Source organism: Myotis nattereri (assembly GCF_964212035.1).
Source record: "Myotis nattereri genome assembly, chromosome: 2".
NCBI classification, from domain to species: domain Eukaryota; kingdom Metazoa; phylum Chordata; class Mammalia; order Chiroptera; family Vespertilionidae; genus Myotis; species Myotis nattereri.
The window spans coordinates 196,158,954-196,172,052 of record NC_138076.1 but is presented as its reverse complement, the minus strand read 5'-3'; the positions used below and the strand labels follow the sequence as shown (position 1 = coordinate 196,172,052).

Below are 13,099 nucleotides of genomic sequence, written 5' to 3'. Positions count from 1 at the left end.
GGCACATGCCCAAGGTGTGGGCTCGATCCCCAGTGTGGGGCCTGCAGGAGGCAGCCGGTCAATGATTCTCAATATCTCTCTCTCTCTCTCTCTCTCTCTCTCTCTCTCTCTCTCTCTCTCTCTTCCTTCATCTCTGAAATCAATAAAAATATATTAAAAAAACAAAAACAAAAGATGTCAGTATGTTTCAGTGTTGTCCTTATAATAGTTATTGTATATTTGGTTTGCTCCCATTAGTCACTACTTGAAGGCTAGGGCTATTTCTTATCTTTCATTCCCTCTTCTAACACCCACTTTCATGCCCCATCTCAGACCTACAGAATGAGAATTTGCAAGTTACCTGGGAATCTGACATTTAAGCACTGCCTGGTTCTAATGATCACTCATGTTTTCAGACTTAGCTGCAGAGCAATGAATCAGCTGACAGTGGAGCTGTTTTCTCCTGCTAATCTTGCTATCAAATGATAGTTACTAAGTTCAGATTTTAAAATGATGTAGAAAAGATGGTCCTGACTCCTGCCTCTTAGAAATTATCTCAGGATAACAAGGAAGACAAGAAATATAAATTCTGCCTTTAGTGATATTAGGAGACAGCTAAAACCCCAAATCATAATATATGACCAAGGGCTACCATAACCACCAGCAATGTATAAAAGGTTCTAGTTTCTCCACATCTTCACCAATAGTGGCTTTACTTCTGATTTTTTATTATCGCCATTCTGTGGGTGTGAGTGCTGTCTTGATGTGGCTTTAATTTGTATTTCCCTGATGACTAATTATGTTGAACATCTTTTCATATACTTATTGGTTATTGTTACATCTTCTTTAGTGAAATGTCTATTCATATATTTTACTCATTTTTAACTGAGTTGTATTAAGCTTTTTATGTTTCTGGATACAGAATCATGATTTGCAGATATCTCCTCCTTACCTGTGGCTTATCTTTTATTTTATTTACTAGAGGCCCAATGCATGAAATTCGTGCATGAGTAGGCCTTCCTTCCCCCGGCTGCCGGCACCAGCTTCCCTCTGGCACCCGAGACCCGGGCTTCCCTTCCTCCCGGCTTCGTCCGGAAGGTTTTCCAGAAGGATGTCCAGTGTAATTAGCATATTACACTTTTATTGTTATAGACTAGTAGCCCGGTGCACAAAAATTTGTGCACTCGGGGGTGAGGGTGAGGAGTGGGGCCAGACCCCTCAGCCCAACTTGCACCCTCTGTCATGTTCCGGGACCCCGGCCACTCCAGGCCTAGGCACAGGCCTACAGGCTTGGGCATACTGGCTCCCGAGGCCCCAGTTTATCAAGAGAACAAAGTCGGCGTTAGTTACAGCCCTCACAGAACCCAGTACAATGCATCTGTGCATACAACTGCCTTGTTCATGTGCCTGCTTCACCCTACTGAATTACTAACATCTTGAAGACATAGCTCTGTCTTATCCTGCTTCAACTTCAGTGCCTGGCCCGGTGCTATGGACCTGAGAGGGTTTGCTGAGTGAGTGAATAATGAGTGAGTGAATGAGTGAATGAATGAGCGAGTAAGTGAATGAGCAAGCAGCTAAGGGGTGGGAACTTCTGCCTCGTTGCCACGGCAACATGGCAGAAGTTCCGGCCCCACTCCCAGCTCCCTGAAGCCCACCCCGGGAAAGTTCCCGCCCTGCTCCCAGCGGCCTGGCGCCCCTCTCCTGGCTGCATACTGAATTACTAACATCTTGAGGACATAGGTCTGTCTTATCCTGCTTCAACTTCAGTGCCTGGCCCGGTGCTATGGGCCTGAGAGGGTTTGCTGAGTGTGTGAATAATGAGTGAGTGAATGAGTGAATGAATGAGCGAGTAGGTGAATGAGCAAGCAGCTACCAGCGGGGATAGTTTGCACTTCTCTGAGCTGCCTGATGCAAACCCCGGGAAGGTCCCGCCCTGCTCCCAGCGGCCCCACTCCCCTCTCCCGGCTGCATAGTTCGTGCAGGGCAAAGGCTGCCCGGGTGTGCGTTTTGGCAAATCAGTGTATTAGCACCTGTCGGCCGGGGATCCCCCCCAGGGCCGTTTGTGGGCGTGGCCAGTGACAGATCAGTGCATTAGCACCTGTCCGGGGATCCCCGTGGAGGGCCATTTGTGGGCATGGCCAGTGGCCAATCACTGGGGTTCCGCCACCAGCCCTGGGTCTGTTCCCATACGGGCTGCCTGCCACCCGGGTCGCAAATAGCAGGCCCGGATGGCAGCGGGGCAGGTGGGATGGCGCTGTCCCGCCCTGCCTGCAGTATGCAAATTAACTGCCATCTTGGCTGGTGATTAATTTGCATATCTTGCTGATTAGCCAATGGGAAGGGTAGCGAAGTTACAGTTAATTACCTTGTTTCTCTATTATTAGATAGGATGGTATTTTTTGAAACATAACAGTTTTAAACTTACGAAGTTAATCTTACCAATTTTAAAATGGATCATGATTTTGGCATTACATCTAAGAGCTGTTAGCCTAAACCAAAGTCACAAAGATTTTCTTCAGTATTTACTTCTAGAAGAGTTATTGTTTTAGTTCTTAACATTTAAGTCCATCGTAGATTTTAGTTAAGTTTTTATAAATGGTGCCAAGTAGAGGACTAATTCATCTTTTTGCTTGTGGATATCCACTTGTTCCGTAATTCTAAACCATTTGTTGAAAAACTATCCTTTCTTCCATTGATTTGCCTTGACAACTTTGTCAAAAATTCATTGACCATAACTGTAACAGTATACTTCTCTCAGTTTCTTCCCATTGATCTACATATCTGTCTTCATGCCAGTACCCACCATGCCCCCCATCCCCAATGTTTACAGTCTCGTTTCTAGAAAAGAAAAACATACTCCATAGCCAACAGCCCCAGTGCTGCTCCTGGATAGCTGCCAACCCCTGTCTCACGGACTTGCCATACCACACCTGAAGATCTGAGATACTTAATGATTAAATCTTAGAATTTTAAAGTTGAAAATTTAACACTCATTTTGCTGATAATGAATGCCAGGCCTCCCATAGTTGTTTTTCTAAGTTAAATTATTGCGTCCCCTGCTATAACAGAAGCATGATATCTGTCTGGGGATAACATATTTATTACTATGGAGTTACTCTTCACAATTTTCTCTAACCCAGGCCCTGGCAGAGCAGGGTTTCGAAGAGGGAAAAAAAAAGTTTAGAGTTACAGATGTACCAAAAGGAGGGTAATAAAAAAGGAAAGGAAATATAAGGTAGATGCCAAAAATAAAGGATACCTACTTGAAATTTTTTAGGTATGCTCCAGCATCTATAGTGTACCTAGTTTCTGCATAGATACTGCTAAAACCACCTCCTGACCTATAAGGGCTTATAGCCTTTCAGAATGGAGAATGCAGAGTCAAGAATTCAGTTCTTTTAATGGTTTAGGTTTCTCTTTTTCATTTTTAATGCATTTCTTTTGACTTTAATTTTAAAAGGATATATTGTATTTTATAAATATTAAACTTTCTAGCTACAGATAACAGAGAAACCAATTATAATAGAAAAGCATTGATTTGCTACAATATTTTTAAAAATAATTATCCATACATGAGTGTACGTATGTACGTATAGGTAGTCAGGTTATTAGTGCATGCCTGATAATGTAGTCTGCAAGATCAGGCTGTGTTTACAGCTTTTTCCTGAGGAATGTTAGCTCTGTATAAAAAAACTGTGAGTGAATGCCCTGGTCGGTGTGGCTAGTAGGTTGGGTGTTGTCCCCTGCATGAAAGGTCACCAGTTTGATCCCCGTCAGGGCACATACTCAGGTTGCAGGTTTGATCCCGACTTAGGGTACTTACGGGAGGCAGCCAATCAATGTTTCTCTCTCTCCCTCTCCTTTCCTTTCTCTCTAAAATTAATAAAAACAGCCCTAGCTGGTTTGGCTCAGTGGATAGAGTGTCAGCCTATCCACTGAAGGGTTCCAGGTTCAATTCTGGTCAAGGGCACATGCCCAGGTGTGGGCTTGATCCCCAGTAGGGGTTGTGCAGGAGGCAGCCAAATAATGAATGATTCTCTCTCATCATTGATGTTTCTATCTCTCTCTCCCTATCCCTTTCTCTATGAAGTCAGTAAAAATATACTTAATGAAATAAAATCGATAAAAACATTTTTAAAAGTAAGTAAATAAAAAGGTGAGTGAATGGAGTTGAGTATTTTATGCCTATCTTGCTCAGTTGAGCAACACTTACTCAATCTGTTAGTCGCAATTATTCAACAATCTGCCCTAGAAAGAGGAATAATAATAGGGATAGAGGTCAGAGTTATCTAATTGTCCCTTTAAAGAGAGTTTGGGAGCTAAGTAACAAGGTAAAGCAAAATATTCTAGGTCAGCAATTTTCAACCAGTGTGCCTCAAGAATTGTGTGTTTTTTTACGAGACAGGATGGGAAAAGAGAGAGAGAGGAAGGAACATTAATTGGTTGCCTTTGGTAGGTGCCCCAACCAGGGGTTGAAACGGCAACCTGGTATGTGCCCTGAATGGAATAAAACCCACCACCTTTTCGTGTACGGGACAACACCACAGAGCTATACTGGCCAGGGCAATAATTTTTAAAACATGCAATACCTGCCTATTTAGTCTGGGGCACTGACCTCTTTTTCCTTAAATTGTTAAATTAAAAAAAAAACAAACACAAAAAACAGCAATAGCTATCTGGTGTGAATGAATCAAAATTACACTTTTTTTTTTTTCTTTAAGTATTCCTTCTGTTTTCCAGATTGGCAAAAAAATATATTTTTTTGGTGTGCTGCAGAATTTTAAAAACTAATTTATGTGTGCCATGAGATGAAAAAAGGTTGAAAAGTGCTGTTCTAGGTTAATTAGACTAGACTATTATGTACTCTTTATTAATAATTATTTACTCTTTAGAGATTATTTTTTTAAGTAGTTGTTCTATAGACTACTTTGAATACTTTTTGCATAACAGTATTTCTGATGAAAGAGTTAGGATTTTTTGATATTGCATGTGAATTCTTCAGTAGTAAGATATGAAATACAGAGGGACAAATAATACATTGCAGGGTTAGTGTTTATTCCTGAAGGAGGAGGGAAACCCTGTTATATATAACAATTGGTTTCACAAAATTTAAACCAAATATTGCAGAATGTTTGGATTTGTTAAATCTTGAGGAGAGAGGAGGGCAGATATACGTTGGGGTGGGGGGAGAGGGGGGGAGAGAAAGAGAGAGAGAGAGAGAGAGGTGAGAGAGACACCTATTGATTGATAGCCTCCTGAACGTGCCAGACTCAGGGCCAGGATCGAACCTACAACTCAGGTACGTTCCCTGGACCAGGAATCAAACTTGAGACCCTTTGGTGCTGGAGCTGATGCTCCAACCAGTGAGTCACACTGGTCAGGGATAGCAGTGAATATTTTTAAGGATATGATTACCAGAAGATACTGAAGAGAGATTCAGGGAGTAATAGAACAATTTCTAGATTGCATATTGGAAAATATGGGTTCTCTTCCCAACTCTGCTAATAATAAACTTTGAATCTTGGCAAATCCCTGTTTTAAGTGGGTCTTCTTTGGGATTCTGATCATGGTCCAGTTCTCACTTTACATATTCCTTTATGTTTGATCTCATTCACTTCTATGACTTCACTTACCATTTATGATCCATTGGTTTTCAGTGTAGTAAAAACTGAATCTAAAAATGAAGGTTTGACCTGGCCGGGTGACTCAGTTCAGTGTTGGAGTGTCATTGCATGCACCAAAAGTTGAGGGTTCTATCCCCGGTTGGGGTGTGTATGGGAGGCAACCAGTCACTGTTTCTCTCTCTCTTTCTCTTTCTCTTTCTCTTTCTCTTTCTCTTTCTCTTTCTCTTTCTCTTTCTCTTTCTCTTTCTCTTTCTCTTTCTCTTTCTCTTCCTTCCTTCCTTCCTTCCTTCCTTTGTTTCTTCCTTTCTCTCTCTCTCTCTCTCTCTCTCTCTCTCTCTCTCTCTCTCTCCCTCTCTCTCTCTCTTTCTCTATTAAAAAAATCAATAAACATATCCTCAGATGAGGATAAAAATAAATAAAAATACTGACTTATGGTAATATAAATTATTGTAACAAAAGAACCTAAATTTAAGCATGCTATAAAATCTTGAAGGATCCTCTTTGTGTTTATTCATTTAAATGTCACCACTGCTTTGAGGAAATTAATCAAAGGGTTTTAATAAGTATGTACAGAACATCAGCAGACACACTTTAAAAAATCACTAAAATGTAATTTTCTTAAGAGCTTCATTCATTGTTAAACTGCATCTATTTTTATATATTGGATCTGACACTGAAATTCTAGAAGCAGATAAAAACAGCTTTTTTTTTCCAAATAAGGAACTAAGATAGTCCTTTGACCCATCACAGTGATGCTCAGGTAAACAGATGTACTAGGATGGTCCATAATTTCAGTTTAGAAAAGAGGAGACCACTTCGCTACCGTTATTATTAATTTTTAATAATGAGAGATCACTAATTTTTTTTCTGTATCATCTTGTTAGTAACTGACTACAGGATTGTCATGGTCACTTTCTATCCTTATTGCAACAGTTCCTTGCCCACCGTCACTTTGGACAGCACAAAATAACTGGGTTCTGGTATTGCCAAGGTCGGCATGTATTCAGGAGGTCTCTCCTAATAAAACCAGGTCTGATGTTTCTTCAACAGGAGCATCAGTATGTTTTCCTTTTAATAACCATAGTCGCACTTTTCACCTTCGGTGTAATATAAAAAATGTTACAATTGCTTGTTCCTTATTTACTCTCGTTGGCCCTTCACTGTGGGACTGCAGTGTACAGACCTTTCACCAGAATAGAAGTGGAGAGAGAAACTCCTCCTTTGCTCTAATGACTAAGAGTCAAAACCGGCTTTCTTCATTTTTACATAAAAACGTGTCTCTGAATTCCTACCTATTTAGACCTCCTTCCTAATCATAATCACCTCTCCCTGCTCAGAGTGAACATTTTTTTCTTCCTGCTAGAGTATTTAATTTACACACAAAGCAGTACATATTTTAAGAATTTCATTTCTGCTCTTTTGTTTCCTTTTTATTGAATTTATTGGGGTGACACTGGCTAACAAAATTATACAGGTTTCAGGTGCATCATTTCAGCTCTTTAGAATAAAACAGATATAAAAGAGCATATTTATAAAAGGGATTTTTAAGTAAATTGATGAGAGCTGTGGCTGAAATGTTGGCCAGTGTTTGGTGTAGACTGTGAAAAAGAGCCCTTTTCAGACTGCACTTAAGGTGTTTGACTTCGTGACTTTTCTTTGAGTAAAGTGCTCTTATACATTCCTGTCGGATACTCACTAATCTCGCATTACTTGTGTGCACCCCAAGAAGAATGTGCATGTGGTATCTGTTGGGGTCATTTCTGTTTTGAACCACCGATGGCCGTGCTGCACCAAGGCTCTGGGGTGTCTTGGGGAGGCCCATCAATCTAGGGCTGGTTGCCCTAACCGGTTTGGCTCAGTGGATAGAGCGTCGCCCTGCGGACTGAAGGGTCCCAGGTTCGATTTCGGTCAAGGGCATGTACCTTGGTTGCAGGCACCTACCCAGTGGGGGGTGTGCAGGAGGCAGCTGATCGATGTTTCTCTCTCATCGATGTTTCTAACTCTCTATCCCTCTCCCCTCCTCTCTGTAAAAAATCAATAAAATTTATTTTTTTAAAAAAAATCTAGGGCTGGTGATGGTAGAGGGTTACCAATTCTCTCAGCTTCTCCTGTATTGAGTTTAATAACTGTACCTAATTCTCTTTATTTGTCATTTGAGATGTTATATAGCATGAAATGTGTTCTATTCAGAAACTTGTAAGTAATGGAACTGAATTTATATCTGACTAGTTCAAAACCGATCTTCATTATCCTTTTGTTAATTCATGCTTTCTTAATGCACTCTTATCCACAGGGTGAAGATACTGGAATAAAAAGTAAAGTCCATTATATTGCCAAGGAGATCATGAGCTCAGAGAAAGTGTAAGTATCGAGTTTATGATTCAGAAGACTCTGTTTTCCCCATTAACTCATTTAAAACATTTCTTTCGTTGCTGTTTTTTACAGGTTTGTGGATGTGTTAAAACTTTTGCATATCGTAAGTATCTGCTAATATTTTCTTAAAGTCTAAGACTATCGTCTTTTACATCTTTTCCTAGCCACCAAAATTTTCAACATAACTTAAATATACTTAAACTAATATGTATATACATGTATGTGCTTTCTAATATATGGTTTTATTTTTAAATACAGAAGTTTTCTAAAATGTGTGATATACCCAAATGATTTCTGAAAAATAGAGAGCCTTTATAACTTTGTCTCCAAAGTCTTTATACTTTCTGTCTTCATAATAGTTTTCAAAGTGATAATATTTCTTCTTGGACATTTGCAGAAGTCTGCCATTAGTAGAATTTTGTATTAGCAGTGTATACAGAATGTCATGATCAGTGTTCAGTTCTGTTCTCTCTGAATAAGCTCATAAAAAGAGACTTAAAATAGACATTTTTACAACTAACTTTTTACGTTCTAGTTTCAGTTTTTATAATTGTCAACTTGAACAAACCTGTTGGGAAACAATTAGGATATGTGTTTGGCTACATGCTCATTTTTCTCATGCACTCCTTTGTATCTGCAGGTTTTTACAAGTTTCACTACTCATTGGCAGCTAAAGTGCTTTTAGTATTACTTTATTCCAATTGCATTTTGGCAAAATATTAAAACTTAACAGAAGAAAGGGATAAGGTAGAGGAAACAATGAAAAAAAGAAATTGAAGTGAAACTTTGCTTAGATGGTGTAATTATTAACATCATTGTAAACTTAATTGCTGAGAAGTGGTAGGCTCACAAACTATACACACATTTATGTCTCTGCAAAAATGTCCTCCTTTTATTAGGCACACATGAAAAGTGAGTTTTACTTGGTGATTCACATTCACCAAATGATTTCCTTGTACTCTATATTTGGTACAACAGAAACATGGAGGGCTAATTCCGGTGTGAAAAATATCTAGCTTTAGAAACATTTTCTAAAATAATTCTTAACAATACTAATTTTTTTGTGAGATATTTCCCTGTGAATAGTTTCTCACAGAACTCTTGACTATATTGGTAAGTTTTCTTTTGTAATTCATTAAAGAATTATAACAATACTAGAGGCCTGATGCATGAAATTCGTGCAAGAATAGGCCTTCCTTCCCCCGGCTGCCGGCACTGGCTTCCCTCTGGCACCTAAGACCGGACTTCCCTCCAAGACCTGGGCTTCCCTCTGACCACTGGCAGGCACCTGGGACCTAGGTTTCCTTTGCAGCCCTGGCTACATCTGGAATGTCGTATGGAAGGACATCCGTTCTAATACGCTTTTATTATTATAGATTTGACCACCCAGACACCTGATAGACATGTTTAAATAGGATCTCTCCAAGGAAATTTTAAGTATCTACAAGTCAGTTGATAAGCTCTATTGTTAATAGAGGCAAAAAATGTTATGGAGTCAAAAAGACTTGAGCTTGAACTTCAGTGCACTATTTCAGCTAATCTTGCATGGAATAGGTGTTGAAGATTTTGCTGTGGACAACACAGAGTCCCTGTCCTCATTGGGCGAAGAGTCTAGTGTATTGCTTCTCACACTATTGTGAGGGACAGGATTTAAAAATTTCCCATCCGTGGTGGACCAAAGCTTTTGTAAAATACAATAAAAATGTCATGGCCATATCAAATTGATATAAAAGTTTTATAATCCTTACTAGAGGCCTGGTGCACAAAATTCATGCGGGCGGGGGGGGGGGGGTGGTCCCCTCAGCCCAGCCTGCACCCTCTCCAATCCGGAACCCCTTGGGGGATGTCCGACTGCAGGTTTAGGTCCGATTCCAGGGATCGGGCCTAAACCGGCAGTCAGACATCCCTCTCTCAATCTGGGACCGCTGGCTCCTAACTGCTCACCTGCCTGCCAGCCTGATCACCCCTAACCACCTCTGCCTGCTGGCCTGATAGCCCCTAACTGCCCCCCCTGCTGGCCTGGTCACCCCCAACTGCCCCCCCCCCCCGCCAGCCTGGTTACCCCCAACTGCCCCCGCCACCGGCCTGGTCACCCCTTACTGCCCCCACTGCCAGCCTGGTTGCCCCGCGCAGCCTGCTGTTCAGTCGTTTGGTCATCCCTCACTAACCCCCCTGCCGGCCTGGTCACCCCACGCAGCCTGCTGTTTGGTCGTTACTGTGATGGTGTCCCAAAAAATTTGCATATTCCTCTATTATTAGTATAGATTCTTACTTTTTGACTAATATCTTTGCTGACCAATAACAATTCGTGGACCATACTTTCAGAAGCATTGACTTGGTAGATTCTGTTTCTTACCAGCTATGTGAATTTTAGAAAGTAGTTTAACCTTTTGGATCTAGCTTTTCTCATTTATAAAACTAGAGGCACGATGCACGAATTTGTGCATGGGTGGGGTCCAGCTGGCCCGCCCAGATCGGGCCGATTGGGCCAGGCCAGCCACAGGGAGGGGACATGGGTGGTTGGCCGACTGGCCCCACCCCCTGGTCGAACTCCCAGTTGAGGGGACAATTTGCATATTAGCCTTTTATTATATAGGATGGGGATAAAATTACCCATCTTTCAGGTTGTGAGGACTCAGTGAAATAAGATGATGTGAAAGAGTCTAGCATTGCACACGGTGTATGGTAGATTCCCAACTTACTTTTCCATTACCCTCTTCTTTTCCATCTTCCATTTTAAGAGCATCAGTGAATGGGAAGCATTCATTCTATTTCCACACAGTTAACTTTTCACTTTTTCTAGTGCCTTTTCCCCCCTGTACTAAAATTTTATTTTAATGAAGGAAGTTCTGATTCTTGTAGGCAGGGAGGCAATTAAAAGCTTTACCAGTTTATTTATTTGGTTAATTAAAAATATATGTTCTGTTTTTACCTATATATTTTTGAAACAAATCATAAAAATGGATAATCAGACCGATTTCCCTAGATGGTCTTGGGCTCTTCCCAGCTGATGTTGAATAGAGTGAGTCATTCATAATCCACATTAACTTGTATATTTTCAAAATCTCCTAAGCCTTTAATGTCAGGGTGAGAATAAATCATATGCTGACCTCATGTTAACATTCTGTCTGGTGTGTGCAAATGTTAACTCAGCAGAACCCAATTCTAATGGGTGTCATAACAACAGATCATTAACCAGGTGTTAGCCTTACTAGGAAGGGCTTGTAACAGATAATGCAGTTGAAGCCAAGGGCATCTTTCTTCCTTCCAATATTCCCACCATGTCATTAAAGCTCATATTTACTCTACCAAAAGTACTCCATGAAGGTAGCACAGGGGCCCTTTAACCTGAGTCCTGCTATCTGATAGAATATGACTGATTTAAAATATGTAAATAACATGCTTTAGATAATCCAGTGGGTGTTTTTTTGGAAATCAGCCAGCTATCCAAGTGGCTTGGAAGAAGCTATTGTTTCAGTTATACATAATTTCCCATGAATAGTTTTCCATATTAGAGTCTAGAATAGGTTAATAGATCTTTCTGTGATGACAGAAATGTTCAATATTGGTGTTGTCACTATGGCAGCCATATCTAAAAAAAATGTTAATATGTCCCTGTAGCTTACTAACACTTCTTTGTTCGGAATTTTGTAAATAACTAGGTGAAATAGATCAGAGGAAAAAAATTTTTAATCTAAACAAATGAATCTCATCATTTTAGTTATTACACTGAGAGGAATAGACTTGAGTGAAAGGCACATGATTTAAAATATACTTAAAATTTTAAGAGCCAGTATACTCAGTTGAGGGCTTTGATTCATCTGCCTGATGTTTGGGGGCGGGGGGGCGGGGGGCACAGGGCTGGGGATTGCACCTGCAGAGGCAGTGGCAAGACTTTATAATTACTGTATTATGTGGTACATACTCTTCCGTATAGATCATGAGCTCCTGAACTTTGAACTAGATTTAAAAAAAATAAAAGGTCAAATGTGCATATTGTCTCTAAGTCAATACTCTGATGAGTCCAAAGAGAAAGGCTATTCCTAAAAGTCAATCTTTCCCATTTCAAAATGGTAGTGCTATCCATATAGCTGCAAAAGCCAAAAACTAGAACTTGGTCTTCATTTCTCCATCTCACTTACTTCTCCAGCCAACCCATAGCAAATCTACTGATTCTACTTCCTCTTTCCTTTTGCCAACTTATCAAATCTCTTAATCAACAGCCTCCTAATTGGGCTTCCTATTTCCATTCTTGCCTCCCTTCCAATATGTTCCTTATATGATTTTTTTTTTCCTTATAAAATTTTAAGTGATTTTCTTAAAATACAGAGTGTCCCCCAAAAATGTATACATGCACCTTTGAATAATTATAAAGGCAGTGTTTATTAAAATACATTTCATTTTCAAAATTGAGCTGTCAGCTGTTGAAGTGTGTATACATTTTTGGAGGGACACCCTGTATATAACAGATCATGCCACTCCTCTGCTTAAAATCCCTTAAGTGACTCCCAACCATTAAAAATAAAGTCCAAGCTATTTACCACGACCTGTAAGTAGGACAACCATATGTCCTTGTCTGCTTTTCACAGTCCTGGTTATTGTCGTGGCATAATATTAATAGAACTCCTTTTCACTGTCAAAAATGATCTGGTTTGGACAGTAAATTATGGCCCAGCCTATAAGGTTCTGTGGCCTCTGGTAGTGAGATGAGAGATTGTAGAAGGGTGGCATTCTTTCACCATTGACCATATTCTGGTCATACGGGTCTCCTTTCAGTTTTTGTTTAGCACTTAAGGTTATTCCTGCTCAGAGCTTTTGCTAATGCTGTTTCCTGGAATGTTTGTTCTTTCTTCATTTTGATCATAGCTAGTTTTTTCTTTATCCTTCCAATCTGGGTTTAACGGGACCTCCTTAGAAAGCTCTATTTTGACCATCTTTTCTCTTTAACTCCCCTTGTTTGTTTTCTTCTTGGCTGTAAATATATAATTTGTATACTTGTTTACTTATTTAGTGTTTTCTCTACTAAAATGCTATTATATTGTATATAAATGCACATTTTAAAGATAAAACACCTTAGGCATATAACATAATTAAGTACAAATGATACAGTGTGTTTTTTG

General features: G+C 40.0%; 1 protein-coding gene across 1 annotated transcript in view; it reads left to right on the top strand.

The window, feature by feature from the left end:
- The window catches only part of FGD6 (FYVE, RhoGEF and PH domain containing 6), a 132,117-nt gene that overhangs the window by 56,388 nt on the left and 62,630 nt on the right, over window positions 1–13,099 (top strand). The window contains exons 5-6 of the mRNA XM_081084449.1: window positions 7,900–7,967; window positions 8,052–8,082. Coding sequence (XP_080940575.1) covers window positions 7,900–7,967; window positions 8,052–8,082 — 99 coding nt within the window. The remainder of the gene's footprint in view (window positions 1–7,899; window positions 7,968–8,051; window positions 8,083–13,099) is intronic.